The sequence below is a fragment of the Orycteropus afer genome, unplaced genomic scaffold (genome assembly GCF_000298275.1).
Source record: "Orycteropus afer afer isolate SDZICR_OR568_19922 unplaced genomic scaffold, OryAfe1.0 scaffold00266, whole genome shotgun sequence".
NCBI lineage: Eukaryota > Metazoa > Chordata > Mammalia > Tubulidentata > Orycteropodidae > Orycteropus > Orycteropus afer.
In genome coordinates, this window is record NW_006921853.1 from 3,372,866 (window position 1) to 3,391,132 (window position 18,267).

General features: G+C 53.1%; 1 protein-coding gene across 1 annotated transcript; it reads right to left on the minus strand.

Annotated features, from left to right (window-relative positions):
* Window positions 1–1,119: 1,119 nt before the first annotated feature.
* On the minus strand, window positions 1,120–16,327 carry TAOK2 (TAO kinase 2). Its single transcript, XM_007950211.2, has 18 exons — window positions 16,196–16,327; window positions 15,968–16,039; window positions 15,772–15,873; window positions 15,208–15,253; window positions 14,981–15,077; window positions 14,751–14,864; window positions 14,556–14,647; window positions 11,828–11,921; window positions 11,629–11,710; window positions 10,523–10,690; window positions 10,097–10,357; window positions 9,734–9,895; window positions 6,972–7,337; window positions 6,683–6,886; window positions 6,109–6,348; window positions 2,857–3,069; window positions 1,722–1,904; window positions 1,120–1,641 (listed from the first exon to the last, which is right to left on the minus strand). The coding sequence occupies exons 1-18, from the start codon at window positions 16,325–16,327 to the stop codon at window positions 1,120–1,122; spliced, it is 3,150 nt and encodes a 1,049-aa protein (XP_007948402.1).
* Window positions 16,328–18,267: the final 1,940 nt, after the last annotated feature.

The window sequence follows — 18,267 nt, forward strand, 5'->3', positions numbered from 1 at the left end:
AGGAAATCCCGTGGGCAGTTCTATTCTGTGCTTTGGGCTCGCTGTGAGTTGGAACCACTTGGCAATACACAACAGGACCCAGACCTGACCCCGTGCTTCTGGCTACAGATTGAGCCAATGCAGTCACCTAAGGACTTTGCTGGAATCTCTCTGTTGAGGATGATGGTAGATGTAAGCTGGGAGCCTATGTAGGAGGTAAATCTGAGAATCTTCAAAGCTAAAGCAAAGGAAAGCAGGGCAATTAAGAGGCCAAGTGGTTGCTGATGTGCTTGGAGGCCTTGAATCCAGTCATGCCTGAAGTCATCACAATCACTGAAGTTTTCAGCTACGTGGCCTAACCAATGCAAGGAAACTATCACTTGCTGTTGAAATGGCCCCACATCTTAGACAGAAAGGGCGAGTCCTGGGTCTGTTAGAATAACCAACAGTTTATTAAAAGCTTGCACTGGCGTTCTGTGCCAGCCCCATAAGCTGAGAGGGGCTCCCGTGACTGCCCCCATGCCTGGAGCAGCCCCTTCCAAGGTCTTTCCCTCATTCCCCCGCCCCAGCCCTGATCCCAGTTTAAAAAAGGAAAAAGGAAAAAAAAAAAAAAAAAAAAAAGGACAAGACGGCACAGGACTACAGACAGCAACGGGGGAGTGAAAAGACCCAGGTATCTGGACTCTTAAGATCCCATCCTTATCTTTCTTTCCTAGGAAGGCCACCTCCTCCTGTTCTTCCCGCCCCAGGCCCCAGGTCTGGGGGCCGTGGCACCCCCAGTCCATGGCCCCACTGCCGGGAGTAGTATAGTTTTCTGAATATATCTAGACCCACCCTTCCCCTCCCCCAGGGGACTAGATGAATATTTGACACACACATCTCCCTCCTTTCCCTAGGCTGTGATGGAGGGAGACCCTGGCACCATGGTGGGGAGGCAGGGGCTCCTGGTCAGCCTTGAGGCACTTATGCCCAAGCTGGCCCTGGGCCACTGGCCAGCCCCAAGAAGCTCATGAGATGAGGTTTGAAGGGAACTGGAGCTGACATCCTGTCCCCCACCCTTGGGTGGGCCTCAAACACTGCCCTCCGGGATCGGGCCCCACCCACCCCAGTCCAGCTCATCTGTTTATCCGCTTTTGCAGTTCAGGAGTAGAAGTGGGAGGAGCCATTGAGGATGTGGGAAGCAACACTGGTGCTGCGGCTTAGCGGCCCCGGCAGCGCAGCAGCAGGCGGACCCCCGTTCTCGCTGCCGCTGCCCCCTGAGGCTGCCCGCCGTAGGGGCTGGGGGCTGTTTCTTAGCAGCAGCAGGGCTCCAGCACGGGGTGTCCCGCTCTGTGCTGGGGTCCCCATCCAGTTTGGGGGACCCGGGGGAGCGAGCAGAGAGGGCTGACGCCAGGCTGGGGGGGGCATGCCTGGCGGAGGAGGGCCGTGGCTCCAGTGTGCCCCTGAGCGGGGAACAGGACGGGAGGGCCAGGCCGGGGCAGGGGGTGGAGCAGGATAGCCCTGGGCAGCAGCCTCAGCTGGGATGCCCCCAAGAGCCATGCTGGAGAAGCCCAGCCTCATACTCTCAGCATCGAAGGCCTCAATTTCCCGGGCCTGCCGCTCGAGCAAACTCCGGATTCGCTCGGAGCGCCCCGTCTGCAGGGCCAGCAGCTCTTCTTCCACCTGGGGCGCCCAGAACAGAGGTCAGAGAGTCGAGGGGTGGGGAGCCTGCCCCCTCCCCCACCCAGAGGCCGGGCGCCTACCCGCTGCTCCAGCAGGGCCCGCCTCAGAGCCGCCCTCTGCCCCAGCTCCCGCAGCTCCCCGTCGTGCTGACTCTCCGTGCGGATCTTGATCTTGCTCTGGTAAGCATTGAGCAGCTCCAACTCCTGCTGAAGCTGCTGTCGCAGGGCCTGGAACTCCGCCTCCTGGGTCTCGTCGAGCCGCAGCTGCGCAAGAACACCCCGTTTAGGGCTCTCCTCCGCACCCCCGTACTCCTCCCCTGCCCCAGGTAGGCCTGGGCCCTGAGGTTTCAAGAAGCAGCCAGTCTCAACATCTACCAAAATGCAAGATCGTCATACCCTGTGACACAGCAATTACACTTCCAGGAATTTATCCCCCAGGTATACTTGCACATGTGCTCGAAGGTGTTCACGGAAGCGATGTAAGAGCAAAATACTGGAAACCACCTAAATGTCCACCAATAAGGGTTTGGTTAAATAAATCATGGTATGGCCATACCACAGAAAACTCTACGCTGCTAAAAAACAAAAATGAGGTATGTGTACAGACATGGATGTACAGACGTGGAAAGGTGCAAGTAATAAATATTAAGGGGAAAAAGGAAGTTAGAGAACAGTATGTAAAGTGTGATTCCATCTCGGTTTCAAAGTTTTACATAATTTTCCAAATACGCATAGGAAAAAAATCCACAATAGTCATTAGTAACACTAGTTACCTTTGAGAAGGGGGACGTGGGTGAGGGAGAACGGCAAGGAACGGGCCCTGTCACACTCTATGCCTATTTTATGAGTGGCCAGTGCCAGTGTTGCATGTCATCGCTTAGAACAGTAAACTTCAAAATCCTCCAGGTTTGGGGAAAATGGGTGCCAAGGCCACAAGCATTTTGACCTGTTTCCTGTAAACACAGTAAACTAACTCAGGCCCAGTAAAAAAAATTATAGCCACTCATTTCCTTGGTGGTTCTTGATAGGGTAGGCAGGATGGCTTTGTCAACACCTTAAGAAAATACTAAGAGAAATGATAAAACCATTGTGGAGAACACGTAACAGTGGGAGAGTATCTCAATTTCCCAAGCACAAAAGCCCCCACCACCCAAAGCTACACTGTAAATGCGAGGCCGACCACCACCACGCTCTCTCCCTGGACCCCAGGCCTCACCGCCTGCGAGCTGAGCATTTCTGAGATGGACTGGTCGTACTGCTCGGCCAGGATCGCCAGCTTGCGGGTCTGCTCTTCCTTGAGCCGCTTAAGGAGGCTCTTGTGCTGCGCTTTGGGGGTGGTCTCCAGCAAGTGTGCCCGAAGAGCCTTGTACTGCCGAGTCTGGATCTTGCACGTCTCCTGGAACTGCTTCTTGATCTGCAGCTCCTTCGACTACGCAGTGGATGGATTGAAGGGAGATGGGGGCGGGGGAAGGAAGAAGAGGAAAAGGAGAAACAACCAGGGGAGAGGGGAAGAAGAAAGAGAGGAGGAGAGGAGACAGAGCAGAGACAGGGAGAGGGAGAGAAACAGAAAACATGTTAGACAGAGGGGGCGGGGGGAGCTACACACAGACACAGAGAGACGGGACTGGAGCTAGAGATCAGGGAGGCTCTTGGGCAAGAGATGCAGAGAGGACGTGACAGGTTCCAAGAGCACATTCACAGAGCTGGGTGCAAAACCCACAAGAAAGAGCATCAGAGAGCATATTCACAGACAGGGAACCGAGAATCTGGAATGGAATGCCGAGTACACACGAGAAGCTCTGATCATGCAAAGAGGGAAAACCAAGTCACACAAAACACCCATGGAAGAAAGCAACACAACTAAGGAAAGACAGAGGAAGTCCCAGGTTCGGCACCTCAGGGAGGAAGGGAGGGAAGGAGGGTAAGCACTGAGCTGAGAGATGGATAAGAAGGAGTTGCCCCATCTCGGGCTACGTAAGGGAAAGGGGCAAAGGAGGTGGCCAGAAAGGGCCTGACAAATTCAATGAGCAGCTGCCACCCTCCCCACCAGATCCACATGCCAGCCCGGCTCCACACACACTCAGCTCCCACCCCAAGCCCACAACCAATCCCTTTTCCACTGCCCCCACGCTCTGCCTGGTCCCCCAAGCTTACTCCTCCCCACTGTGAAGGGTTTGCAGTCTTATTCCCCAACCCTCCAGGGTAATATACTCAATGCCACGAGGAGAATTCTGCTCTCAGACAGCAGGAAACCACGTACGGAATGGGTTGGGAGAGAAGGCAGGGGCTGGGAGGACAAAGGACCCGGACCCTAAGTGGTCTCAGGAAGCAACCTATGAACCGGGAAACTGTGGCACCAAGAAGCTCTGTGCAAGTTCAACAGGGGTCCGGACCGCAGAGCTGGGGGTGGTCGTGGTGCAATGAAACTACAAAGGCAGAGAGCATGAGGCTGAGGAGTGAAAGGGGTTAGGAGACCGCAGATGGCAGTGAAGAGGTCATGGAACTGGGGGTCAAGGGTCCAGACTGGGGGCATCCCGGGGAGGCTAGGCGGCAGGACAAAGCAGACAGAGGCAGCCTGGGCCAAAGGCACAGTTCCGCTCAGATATTTTATTTGTGTTTGTCTTTTTCGTTTTTTGGTAGAGGGTAGGGGGCAGGTTGGAAGGGAGACAGAAAAACAAAATCAAAGAGAAGGGAAAAAAAAACATGACTCTTCCCACCCACTACCACCCTTGGCCCCAGGCCTGAGTCGATGAGGGTGAGGATGAGCACACACACAGTGGGAGGACAGCAATAACTTAGGGTGGGGACGGGCATCAGGAGAACACAAAGTTTAACTTCCAGACTCCACAGCGGAGGAGGCAGCCTGTCTAGAGGTCCAAGGCCTGGGGGAGCATACTGAAGGAGCGGGAGAGAGGAAGATTTGGTGCCGGAGAAACTTCACTGAGTAGAGGGAGATAAAGTGCTCAATGCTCTAGGTTTGGGCTGGAGTTGGTCACCTCCAGGGAGGAAGGGCCCGGGACGGGCGGGTTCGGGATCGCCGCCCAGCTAGAGTCCCTGGTGGTAGCTGGCGGGAGGCTGCAGGCCCCGGCCGTCGCTGGCTGCGTGGTAGCAGTCGGGGGATGCGGCTGGGCCGTTCACCCCGAAGCAAGCCCCAGTTGGCCAGTATATGGATAGCCCAGTGGGGCAAGTGGGAGGCTAAGCCCTGGCTGGCCCGTGCCAGGTGCCAGTTCCAGCCCTTGCACAGGGCCCAAAACTTTGCCAACAGGGCTAGTGGGCTTTGGGCACGGCGAGGACTACCCCGCCGGGGCCCAGGTACAGGGAGACGGCTGCGGAAGCCATCCTTGTTGGTCTTAGGGTAGAGTGCAAACAGGCCCCGGTCCCCCACAGCCCCACAACCCTGTAGGGCCCGGAAGGCCATGGGTGACAGGCGCAACAGAGCCCGCAACCAGAGCCGAGAGATGCCCCTCCGCATCCTGGGACCCTGCTGCCGCGCCCACTTGCCCCCCGCTGCCATAGCCGCCAGTGGTAGAGCCAGGCCCGGCCAGGCTAGAAGCCAGGCGGCCCCAAGGCCCAGAGGCACCCCTATTAGGCCCCGGCGCCAGCTCAGGCCCAGAACAGCCCCCAGTGCAGTACCCTGGGCCAGGAGTAGGAACAGACTGGGAGGCAGGTGCAGAGCTGTACAAAGCAGAAGGTAGGAGGCCCCCAGGCCTACCAGCCCCACCTCAAGGGCCAGCAGTGCTGCCTGCAGGCCACCCCCACCCTGGGCTGCCAGCAGTGGGAGCAGCAACAGCAGCAGAGGCAAAAGGCCTGAGGAGGACCCCACTGCAAAGGAGAGGCCAGACAGGAGGCCATGGGACAGGAAGCCAGGAAGCTGGCTAGCAGGGCTGGGCCTCAAATATGTTGGAGGGGGTTCAGGAGGAATGTCTGGGGAGGGACAGCCGTCCCCAGGATCCCTAGGGGTTCTAATTGGAGCCTTTTCCTCCTCCTCTTCCTCCTCCTCAGGGACTGGGGTCAGAGCTGGGGCCTGAACCCAGCCAAGCTCAAACTCCTCATCTAGGAGACCCCCATCCTCCTTCCCCCACAACCTCCATGGCCCAGCCTCCTCCTGGCCCACAATACTCCTCTCCTGGGCTGCCACAGATGGGACTCTAAGCTCCTCAATATCCTGCCTGGGTAGACCCCAAACTTCCTCATCAACTAGACTCCTATGCTCTTGTGGATTAGGACTAGGGGCCCCTGATTCTTCCCCCACAATCCTCCGCTCCTCTGGTTCCAAGGTGGCCCCTTCCTTTCCCAGAATCCTTCTCTCTGGAACTGCTTCCTCCTCCTTTCCCAGCATTCTTTGGTCCAGGACTGCCTCCTGACCAGATGAGCAGGGCTGCTCTTCTCTAGGGCTGCCTGTGCTGGGTGGTCCCAGAGCACCAGGAATGGGGAGCGGGAGGCCCAAGGGGCGCTGGCCTGCACGTACTTTGAGGCTTTTGGGCTGCTGGCGAACCTGGGCTGCATGCTTCTGCCGCAACTCCTGCTCACGCCGCTTGTTGTACTCCAGCTGGTTGCCCAGCTCCGTCTGGTGCTGCAGGCGGGTGAGCTCAGCCCGTGTGCGCTGCACGGCCTGGAGCTGCCGTAGCTCCAGCTCCCGTGTGGCCTCATGCTGCCGTAGCAGCAACGCACACTCCAAGTCCTTCTGTGTCTGTTTCTTGTTCAAGTCCTGAGGCAAAAGGCAGGGAGAGAGGGCCCGGGGCCCAGTCAGGGAGCCTTGTTGGTGTCAAGGGCATGAAAGTCTGACAGACTCCTTGGCAGAGGGAACTGGGGGTGCAAGGGAGATAGGAAATGAAGAGTGTAAGCTGGCTGGCTTGGAAAGAAGGGCCTAAAGAAACTCTAGCAGGACCTGGTGGGGACGGGCAGCAAAAGGGGTGCGGAAGAGAAACTGAGTCAAAATATGGAGGAAGAGAGGGAAAAGATGATGAGTGTAAACAATGGAAAAGGGATGGTGCCTGGAATCTGTGAACGGAGTGAGGGAGCGTGAGGAGGGGGTGGCCTACCTCCCGCAGCAGGTCCTGGTCCAGGCTGTGGCGAGCCAGCAGCATCTTGCGCTTGTACTGCCGACATTGCAGCTCAAAGTATTGGCGCTGCCGTCGTAGCAGCCCTGCCTCCTCCTCTGCCTGGCACTGCTGTAGCTGCTCCTTCTGTCGCAGAAGCCACTCGGCCTTCTCCCGCTTGGGCGTGCTGGGGTTCTCCTGGAGCTCCTGGGCCAGCACAGTGGGGGAGCAGGGAGGTCAGGGTCTGCCTCACCCACCGCTGGCCCCACACACAGCCGCAGCCCCGTCCCACCTCCTTTAGCTGCTCCTTCCGCAGTTTATAGGTGCGCTTCTGCGCCTCCAGCAGGGCGGCTAGCTCCTTCTTCTGCTGCCCAAGAATGTGCTGCTGGAACTTACGCTCCTCGGTCTGGGCAGCCCGCGCCTCCTTCTCACCAATGGCCTGGTGCCGTCGTGCCAGCTTTTCTGCCTCGGCCCCAAAGCCAGCCCGCTGGGCCTCGAGCTCCCGCTGCAGTCGCGCACTGTGTTCCTCACGCTCACCCCTCAGCCGCGACTCCAGGGCCAGCAGCTGCTTCTGGTGCTGTCGCCGCATACGCTTATAGCCACTTAGCTGCTCCCGCAGGGCTGAGTCCTGCTCATGCTCCTGGATCTGCCGGCTTACCTGGGGCAAGGGGAGGATGAAAGATGGGTCCCACCTCATTAACCCAGACTGCTTTCAAGCTCCAAGGGAAAGAGCACACATCTCAGATCAGGCAGAGTAACACTTAAATGACATCTGGTACTTTCCTCACTGTGTGACCACAAAGCAAACACTTAAGCTCTCTGATCCATTTCCTCAATGGGATAATGCAGATGTTACCAACGTCACAGAGTGCTGTGACGAAAGGACAGGGGCACTGAACACTGGGCCCACCACAAAAGTAGGAACAATTCAGATTAGGTCAAACGAGCAGAGAAGTCAGACAGATCTAGGCTCAAACCCCAGCTCTGCTACTTATCAACCACGTGATCTTGAGCAAGTTAACTTCTTCAGGCCTCAGTTCCCTCTGCTGTTAAAAGAGGTAATCGTATCTCCCCCAAAGAGGGTCAAGCAGATCACCGTATTTTTTATGTATAATGTACCCACGTACATAGCACACATAGGAAACTAACAGCTGAGGGAGAAGAGTGATTTGCAAAAAAAAAAAAAAAACAAAAAAAAAAACAACTATGTAACACACACATTATTTGTATAAAAATATGGTAAGTTTGGTAAGTATGTAGAAGTGGCTGGAATGGTCTCTGAACCAGCAGGTATAGCTTCTCTCCTCTTTCACCAATACGGAGGGATGATTCTGTCCCAGGAGCTGAGCTGGGATCTGGGCCGCAAGACGCAGCAGGAACACTGGGACCGGATGTACTCATCCAGCTGGGTATGTCAGTGGATCTCAAACGAGTCCAGGTATCCAAGTCTCTGGATGTCACAGACTTCTGCAAAGCACCACACATCACAGTATCTGAAAGCTGCCCTAACAGAGCCACCAGCCACGAGCAGAGGGCACAAAAAACAAACACCAGACATGCGACGTCACAACCTTGTTTGCTGAAAGCAGAGAGAGCCTGAAGCACTTACTGCTAAAGATCAAAGAGCCTTCAGTATGAGTTACACCTCGAGATAAAGAAAACATAAAAATTCTCACCATTGGATCACTAAGCAACATCAGGATAAACAGAGAAAGGACTGAAGTCATCAAGGATTTCCGTTTACTTGGATCCGTAATCAACGTCCACGGAAGGAGCAGTCAAGAAATCAAATGACGGACTGCACTGAGCAAAAGACTTCTTTAAAGCAAAGATGTCCATTTGAGGACTAGAGTGCGCCTGACCTAAGCCATGGTATTTTCAGTTGCCTCCTATACGTGTGAAACCTGGGCAATGAATAAAGAAGTCCAAAGAAGAACTGATGCCTCTGAATTATGATATTGGCAAAAAACATTGAATATAACACGGACTGTCGAAAAAATGAACAAATCTGTCTTAGAAAAAGTACAGCCAGAATGCTCCTTAGAAGTGGGAATGGTGAGACTTTGTCTCACGAACTCTGGACATATCAGGAGGGACCAGTCCCTGGAGAAAGAACATTATGCTTGGTAAAATATTGTGTCAGCAAAAAAAGAGGAAGACCCTCAACGGATGGACTGACACAGTGGCTGCACCAATGGGCTCAACACAGCAACGATGGCGAGGATGGCACGGGGCGAGGCAGCGTTCTGCTCTTTTGCACGTGAGGTCACTAGGAGTCGGAACCGACTCAACAGCACCTACCTAACAACTGCAGACCCAATCAGTGGCTTCTAAGGGGACAGGTGATGCTCAAATTCAGCCAAGTAGGAATGTGACCCAAAGGTTTATTAAAAGTATGAATGAAAAACTACATTTAAGGAAAATTCCAAGATTTTTCTGTGAACTGAGAAGACTGCCATGACTTGATTTTAGGAGAGGGCTAAGGTCTTGCTCACGGAGTTTGAAAACAACTGAAGGTATCTGGGCAAGCAGCTCTCTGAGCCATAGCTACCTCATCTCTCAAATGGGGGAACCCCCTTCCATCCCAGGGTACCGGAAGGATTAGATGCAAGCATTCCTGGGGGTCTGAGAGCCAATCGTGGGGATGAGGCAGACACCCGAACGGTATCCCTACCCTACAGCTGCATAGAGTCCAGCAGACCTGCCCCATGTCATTCAACAGCACCACAGCACACGCCTACACGTGCTTGGGTACACGGATGTGAAGCACCCTATTGGCCAGAAGAGCCTGGGAGGGCACCCAGGACATGTTACTTAAGCTGAGCCACAAAAACGGAGGGCAATGTGACCAAAAACAATTTGGGAGGAAGGAGAAGGAAGAGGAAGGGTAGAGGTGAGAAGGCGAGAGCCAACAGAAAGTGAGGATTAACCTGGACTTAATCCTGTGCCAAAAAAGAGAAAATTGTTTCCAGATTTAGGAAAGACAGTCTGGGGCATGCAAATGTGGTAGAAAAACAGACAGCAAGCAGGCAGAGTGGGGATGGCTGCACTTACCAGGGAGGCAGTACGGATGGTGGCAAAGTGGTCCCGGTTGCGGCAATAGGCGCGGCGGCGGGCAGAAGAGGTGGTGGAGGTGGGAGCTGGGGCTGTGGGTGGCTGGAGAGGGCCTGGGGTCATCTCTGGCTGGTAGGGGTCATCATATAGGTTGTCAGATCCCTAGAGGAAAGGGAAGGTGGAAGGGATACCCAAGGTGCAGAGATCTGGCCCAAAGGGAGCTGCCTGCGGACACTTGTCAGCCACAGGGAAGGAACAATCAGGCTTAGGGAGGGAGAGCAGGAAATCCAAGGGTTTCCTGAAGGGAGAGCTTGGGCTGGGCTACTTGCCTCTGTCAGGCCCACTGTTAGGTGAGCTGCATACCGGCAGCCGGTGGATGATGGAGCTGTGGGAGGTGACCGTGTGCTCCCCCTCTTGCATCATGGCCATCTCCCGGGCATCAGGGCCTTCCTCCTCCTCCTCCTCTTCCTCCTCTTCCTCCTCCTCCTCCTCGTTGTCTGAGGCATCTGCTAGACTATTGACAGAGCTGCTCTGGCTAGAGGCACTGATGGACATGCTGGGCACTGAGTGGCTGCTCTCCAGACTCGTCAGGGTCCCAGCCCGGTGCATGTAGGGCTCCGCCTCCTGTGGACAGGGTGCAGGCTGTTGGGCAGGGGAGGGGAAGGACGAGGGGTGTGTGCACGGAGACAGCACAAGACAAGGGGTGGGTGAGGGGGGAAAGGGGCCAGGAGCTGCTGGGGGCAGGCACAGCATGCGGTCAGAGGAAGATGGAGGGGCAGGAAGGGTCACCTCTTCCTCCTCTGGGGCCTCAGCACCAGGGCCATTGGGTGCCTCTTGGAACAGTATCTTCTTCATCTTGCGGTACTGCAGGTTGTCCAGCTCCCGCACAGCATCCTTGGTCCTCTGGATTAGGTCCATGATGACTGTGGGTGGCCGCTCCCGGAGCACAAAGCGGTGCTGGGGTGGGGAGAGAACACTGAAGCCTGCTGCCAAGCACACCTCCCCAGCCAGTAACGCATGGATCTCAGCATCCCCTCGGCCTGAGACACTTCCCTGTGCCCATACTTACCGTGGGTGGGCAATAGCCTCGCCCCAACACTGCCTTCATAATAACCTCCACTGCCCAGTCTCTAGCCCCGATAGTTCCTTGTTCCTCCAGGCACGGCTGACAGGAACAGTCAGGAGACCTAGGTTCTAGCCCAAGTCTTCTACCGAAGTGTTGTGAGACTTTGGGCATGTCAAAGTGGTCTTTCTGGGCCTCACAAGGTATCCACAATTATAAAACGAGTATAAACCCAGGCAATCTAAGGCCTCATGAATCTGTGAAGGTCATGGGGAATCCCTCTACTCTTGACAGCTCAAAAAACACCTGCGCGAAACCATACAGTTAACCCATGATAAGGCTACACAGGCTTTTGGGCTCAATTACATCCGGTAACCCTGGTTACCACATACTGACCAGAAGCTCTGGTTGGCATTTATATACATCTTTGGTTAATGAAAGATGCAAAAACAATTACTTAATAAATTGAGGCAGTCTGGTAGACCAAATCTAATAAACATAAGTGCCTATTGGGCCCTGGGGGTGGAAGTGGGGATTCCTAAGTGCAACTCTGGGTAGAGGAAGAACTGAGAACCACTACTTTCTCTGACAGGAGTTCCTGGGGGACGCGAATGGTTACGTGCTTGATTCCTGGCCATAAAGTTGGCAGTGTGAACCCACCAGAGGTGCCTCAGCAGACAGGCCTCGAAACCCTACGCAGCAGTACTACTCTGCACATATGGGGTCACCCCGAGTTGGAACTGACTCAACAACAATGAACAACAGTTTCATCGAGGGGTTTCTTGTGGCTCCAACAAACTGAAGTTCTACAGTGCTCGGCCTGAGCTCTCACCTTTAGAAGAACCTCTGAGGTTGGCCTATCTTGTGGAATTTTCTGAAGACAGGAGTCGACAAAATTCCGAAAGTACTCAGACCTGAAAGTCACACAGTGAGGGGAGGAAGGAAGGACATGAGCCAGGCAGCCTTATCCCATGGCCTGGCTGCGTGGCCGCATGGCCTAACCCCTGGGCCCAGAAATCCCGGTTCTTTACCAGTGTCCTGACTGGAGCACGGGGGATTCGTTCTGTGCAATGTGGTATAAGGCACTCATCGCGTTCATGTTAAACAGCGGTGGTTTCCGTTCCGCTACAGAGAAAGGTCAAGGGGAGAAGGTGAGAGGTGGCAGGTGGGCAAAGGAGAGACTAGGATGGAATCTGAAGATCTGGTTCAAACCCCAGCTTCTTTACTTCCTTGCTGTATGACCTTGAATAATTCCCATAATGCCATTGAGTCTCAATTCATTCTTTCCTCTGTAAAATGCAACACCCACCCATACCATTGCATATGGGGATGGAATAGGATCAAAGGAGATAACATATGTAACAGTATTCGGCAAATTGTAAAGTGCTTTTATTTAAGAAAAAAAAAGTTAATATTCAGGAAACCAACAAAGAAGGCAGAAGGAAACACATTTAGTTAGTGGTCCAATGAGGATTTATTAGGTACCAAATAGAGCTTAAAAAAAGTTGCTAAATGTTACAAAACCAAAACCAAACCTATGGCCACTTGACTTGATTCCGACTCATAGTGACCCCCACTGGGTTTTCCAGATGGTAATTCTTTATGGAAGTAGACTGCCCAGTCTTGCTTCTGCAGAGTGGCTGGTGGGTCTGAACTACCAACCTTCTGGTTAACAGTCAGATGTCTTAGTCACTGTGCTACCAGAGCTCCTCGCTAAATGTTATGGGGAAGATAAAGAAAAACAAGACAGAACTCATGTTTTCAAGAAACTTCCAGTGTAAATGGGAAGATTAAATAGGAAGAAATAAGTAACATCAAGTTTAAAGCGTTAAACAGCTCAAGGAAGAGACAACTGGCTTTGAGGCCAAAGGTGGAGGGTAGGCCTTCAGGCTAGTATGTTTATGGGGAGTCCAGGGAAGGGATTTTGGAAAAGGGGATAGTAGAGCTGGGCCTTAGATTAGAAATCCAGAAGTCCCTGGCGGCTCAGACATGTCTTGTTTTATTTGTATTTTTGACCTAAAGTGATTTTTTAAAAATTAGTTACCAATAATAATTAAAGGATAATAATCTCCATTTCCAGTTTCTCTTTAAAAATTATATCTGGTGAACTGCTGTCTGTATTCCTGCATAACAGTGGGCTGGAACTAAACAACAGCCACTCTCTTTATAGGGGTATAAGGAATTCTGGTGGTGTAGCAGGGAGTGAGTTTGGTTTGGTGTTTTAATGGCAAAGGCATCTGGCTGCTAACGAGAAGGTCAGCAGTTCAAACCTATCAGCTGCTCCATGGGAAGAAGATGAGGCACTCGACTTCCGTAAAGATTTACAGCCTTGGAAACTCAATGGAGGTTGCTATGAGTTGGAACTAACTCGATGGCAGTGGGTTACACGGGAACAGTAAGCTCCAGTTTGTCCCAGCCCACTTTCCTCTACTGCATCCCGGACTACAAGCTGCCATTTATAATCAGGTTTGACTCTTTTTCAGCAGCAGAGAAATACTGCTCTGTACCCAGGTTTCCCCCAACAATCAGGAATAAAAGGGGCAGATCTAGCCTGCTTCTATACCTGGCCTCTGTCAAAAATTCCATCACCGACCTGGTCCTGACTTAAATAATAAATGTGGACATGCAGAGGTGGAGGGAAAGGCCACGTCTAAACCTTTCACCTTAGGTAGAGGGCAGGATACAAACCCAGGCAAAGAAGAGGGAAAGTCCATGGAGCTTGTGAAGGGGAGGGCCAGGTAGAGGGCAGGATACAAACCCAGGCAAAGAAGAGGGAAAGTCCATGGAGCTTGTGAAGGGGAGGGCCAGCTCTGAGGAAACAGACCCATTAGTCTACTGTAAGGAAGGAGGGCAAAGCGAAGAGCCACTGTGGCTCTGAGCAGGGCAGTAAAACTGAGCTCAGGCACATTCCTCTGGCATCAGTACATGAGAGACTGGAAGGGAGAAAAGACCGGTAGTAGGAAAAATTACGGTAGGAAGCTGGTAGTAAGAGTAACTAACAATAGCTATTTCTTCAGCAACTATTTAGTGCCTGGCACTGAGCTGGGGCCTTACAAAGATGAACCCACAAAATAGTTGTTTCAACCATACACAATGGCAGAGGCAAGAAGTCTGACGTGGCTGCAAGGTCTCATGAACTCACTCTAGCCTAACTCCCTGGCCTTACCGCTCACCGCTCTTTGCGTCATGTTCTGTGTCTAAACAACCAAAGGTAGCCTCAGTTTCCCACACCTGCTCTTACTTCAGCTTTGGCACGCGCTGACCCCTCTACCTAGAATGTGCTTCCCTAAATTCTTCAAATGGCAAACTATGCTTGCCTTCTGGGTCTATTTAAACACCTCTGCTACAACGTAGTCTTCCTCAGCCCCTAAACTAGGTCAAGTCCCTGGTTATACGTTTTTACGGCTCCTGTAACTTCTCTAGCCAGCTTTCATCACATTGAGAAAACAAGACTGATTCCCCAATTCAAAAGTAAGTTCTGTGGGGGCAGGGACTATATCCACCTCATTCACTGCTAAACCCCCAGAACCTAGCAAAGTGCATGGCACACAGTGGGCACTCAGAAAGATTTAGAACCATGATAGCAGACAGGAAAAGATGAATGCTACAAAATCTTTAGTCTAAGAACTAGCAGGACTTGACAGCTACCTATACTGGGGATCAAGGGCAGGCAAACTAGAGAGGAGCTTGGAAGCCTAGGAGGACGGGATGGCATGGGGAGGAAAGAGGATGAAGGAGCAGAGAGGACAGTATCCTTACCCAGCTCGATGCAGGTTATCCCCAAGGACCAGACATCCACCTTGCCATCATACTGCCCCTCATCCATGGCCAGGATCACCTCTGGAGCCATCCTGGTTGAGAATGGCCAGGAGAAAGAGGCTCATCACCTACCCAGACCCTGCCAACTCCCTGCTCCCAATATTCTAGGAGCTCTCTCCGCACACTCCCACTCACCAGTATGGGGTGCCCACGAAGGAGTTGGCGGGTGCCATGATGGATGCAGAGCCGAAGTCCCCCAGCTTCACCAAGCCTGGCTCTGACAGCAGGATGTTTCCAGCCTTTACATCCCTGCCAGAGGCAAAGGGCAGGGATGAGATGTGAGCCTCAGGAATGCTGTGCAGGGCCACACGGTTTCGTAGAAAAAGGCTGTAGCTCCCTGCCACCATCAGCAGCATTGCTTGTACCTATGGATCATGTTATGCGAGTGCAGGTAAGCCAGGCCTTGAAGGGCTCCATGAGTCACGGCTGCAATCTCCACCTCCTGAAGCGGCTTCTTGTGCACTGGAGAGTCAGACAAAAACATCACCTGAGGGAGCCTAAGAGTAGACCGAAACAAGCTCCCCTTAACCCCTCCCCTACAGCTTCTCTGCTTCTCCCCCTTCTCCTATTCTTGGCCAAAAAAGTCACTCACCTTCTAGAAGGTCAGAAGCTGAGCCCAAGCAATACTCCATCACCAGCTGAGGAAGGGTTAAGGGTCAGAGGTCAGCAGATTCTGGCCACCCCGTCCCAGCTCCCTTGGGTAGAGACCCAAAACAGAGAGCTTCCTTTCCTATCCTCTACTCAGGCACAGCCCCCAGGGGAGTAACAGGGAGGAAGAGCAAGAGAAGAAAACAAGGGGGTAATGAGAGAGGCGTCCTGGGAGCCAGCGCCTTCCCGAGAAAGAGCCCAAGACATTCACCACCACTGCCATCAGCATCCCTTTAAAGCCCCATTCAATCTCCACATTCCCCAGGCCACACGCTCTTCTCCAACTGCTAAGTCTATGTCACTCTTTCAGTCAGCCTCTCCCCTTCTGGTCACTTTGGATACTGCTGCTCATGGGTTTGTCAAAGGACAAGAGAGATCAGGGCTAGAGTTTCCCTTCCCAAGTTCCCCCAACTGGATCTTGAACAGGACCTACCCCAGACACTGGACCAGGATAAGGATGGGCCAAAGTAGGGTTAAAGATCAGGCCAAAGTCAGGAGGCCGGCTTACCCAAGCTGTGTGCTCCCTCAGGTAACAGCCCCGGTACTGAATGGTATTGGGATGCCGGAGTTTCTGCAGGAAGCGCACCTCCTTGATGATGTCCTGCCACTTCTGGAGAGAGGCCAAGGGAAGAAGGGGTCACCCAGGCTGCATCTTGAGAATGGGGTCCCTTGCTCCCCATTTGGTCTTGTCGAGCCTGACCCACCTCATTTGACTGCTTCCCACTGTAGGACATCTTCTTGATGGCCACCACCTCACTGTTTCGGACATCCCGGGCCTGAGAGAGCAGATCAGAAGGTGGTGAAGGCCCCTAGTGAGAATGAGGCAGCAGGAGAGGCTGGGGTGGTAGAGTAGGGGGAAGGGGCTGCTCGGAGGGACGCTGGAGAAGAAGAGACTTCCTGCCTTTATCCCACCCTCCCAAGCTTCAACTCACAAAGTACACGGCTCCAAAGCTGCCATGGCCAATTTCCCGGAGGTCAGAGAAGAGCTTCTCAGGGTCATCCTTGAAGAAGAGCTCAGCCACATCAGGGTCCTTCAGGCTCCCGGCCCGGCCCCCGGCCGGCATGGTGGCCCCCGGGGGCCCTGAGACTGGGGCCTGGCCTGGTGAGCAGAGAAGGGACCCTCAGAGAGGGAAAGGGGCCCCCAGGTTCTGCCTTCTTCTCCCCAGCTCCCTGATGAGGGGGAGGCACTGCTGAGGAAGGGGAGGGGGTGATTAGAAACATCAAAGCTCCAAAAAATGAAGTTGCCCTGGTAACCAGAGCACGGGGGCCGGGTCCCTGGAGTCCCTAAAACTGCTAGGAAGCCTCTGGGAAGCAAAGCGTCCTTCGTAGCCTCCCCAGCCCTCCACAAGTTCCCATTTCCCTGCCAACCCTGCCCTGTCCCCTCAAGACTGAAGGAAGGATTCAGCTTCTCAACCAGAGAGCCCCAGACGCCCAAGTGTCCTGTCCCACAACTTCCATACCCCAACCATTTCCAGACACCTTCCTGTTCCCCTAAGCAGGAGGCCCCCTCCTCCCTCAACCTCTCACACCCTGGAAGAGGGCAGGAAATGGCCAGGCCGGAGGCAGTGGAAATCCGGCCATTGTCAGAAGTGGGTACTAGCCCAGAGGGGCCAGGAGACTCTCTTTCAAAACCAGGTAGGGACACTGTGGCAGGCAGATCAAGGATGAGAAGGGTGGGGATATACATATACATATATATACATATATATATATACACATATATATATATATATATATGGAGCCTGGTAACACTTATTGAGCACATATAGTAAGCACCTTCCACGAGTTATCTCTCATTCAACCCTCAACACAACCCTATGAGATAAACATTTTCATTCCCAGTTTATAGATGAGAAGACCAGCTCAGAAAGGTTAAGTGGTTTGCCCAAGTTGGTCCACCATCACCATGCTTTCAGACCAGCCCTATAAAACAAGTACGGCAGGGACCATTATTACTATTCACAGAGGGGGTCACTGAGACAGAGAGAGGAAACATGACTTCTCCAAGGTCAGAGAACTGGACCTGTCTCCAATCAGGCCTGCCTGCTTACTCCTCTTAGCCCCCTGCCTGCAGGAAGCCTCTCCTGACCACTCCAGCCCCTGAAAGAAGCCCTAGAAGGCCCAGGCAAACATCCCGAGAAAGCTCCTACAGGACTGGCTTTCCAAGAGGCTTCCAGATCAGGCCAAGCTCTTGTAGGAACTTAGGCTCAGGTCAAGGATACAAAGGAGACTCTAGCAGTGCAGGACTCCTAGGGCAGAGTTCTAGCTACTGAAAAACAGCTAACAATTCATAGTGTAATTATATTCTATCGTGCATTGTTTCCTGTTGTGCTGTTAATTCTGTCTCTTCAGCCCAAGTGGAAGCTGGAGGAACTCTCTGGTGAGTCCCCAGGGTGCAGAGAACTCAGAATAGCTTGGGAGATTGATTGACTACTCTCAGCCCAGCCCTTAGCAGCTCCCAGGCTGCTAAGAGCAGGCCCCTTTATCCCTTCTTCCATCACAAGCAGCCAAGCACCCCTCACCCCCACCACACACCCACACATAAAGGCAGGTGCTCACAATGTGCTAACAGAATTTTCTTGACCTCTTTGCCAGCACCCAGTCCAAGAATACCAACCCTGGACCCCAGGCCACACGTAAGGGGTATCAAAAATTGGCAAAATATCACATGGCAGCTCTTCCTCACAATAACAATGAACATTTATTGAGCGATTACCAAGGTCTGTGCTCAACCATAGCCACCTTTTACTATGAACAATGTTATCTTCCATTATGCAGATGAGGAAACCCAAGTTCATCTGCCTCTAACCTACCCTGCCAGTACCTCCCACCAGCAACAGGGCTTTTAAGTTAGCTCCTTATACAGGGTCTTCACTTCTGTGAAATGGATTACAACACAGAGCTGTTGTGAGATTTTAATGAAATCCATACTTAGGAGCACTAAACTGACACTAAACATGGGTTTTTCCTTCCCTACCTCCAGGGTCTCCACAACACCACTTTA

What these genes read in the sequence shown, in the direction of transcription:
- TAOK2 (XM_007950211.2), bottom strand. Translation starts at nt 16,327, where the DNA reads ATGCCGGCCGGGGGCCGGGCCGGGAGCCTGAAGGACCCTGATGTGGCT. An exon ending in TGAGGGAGCACACAGCTTGG is followed by an intron (nt 15,254 to 15,771) that starts GTAAGCCGGCCT and finishes ACCCTTCCTCAG; the next exon opens with CTGGTGATGGAGTATTGCTT. An exon ending in CCTCAGAGGTTCTTCTAAAG is followed by an intron (nt 10,691 to 11,628) that starts GTGAGAGCTCAG and finishes TCCCCACCCCAG; the next exon opens with CACCGCTTTGTGCTCCGGGA.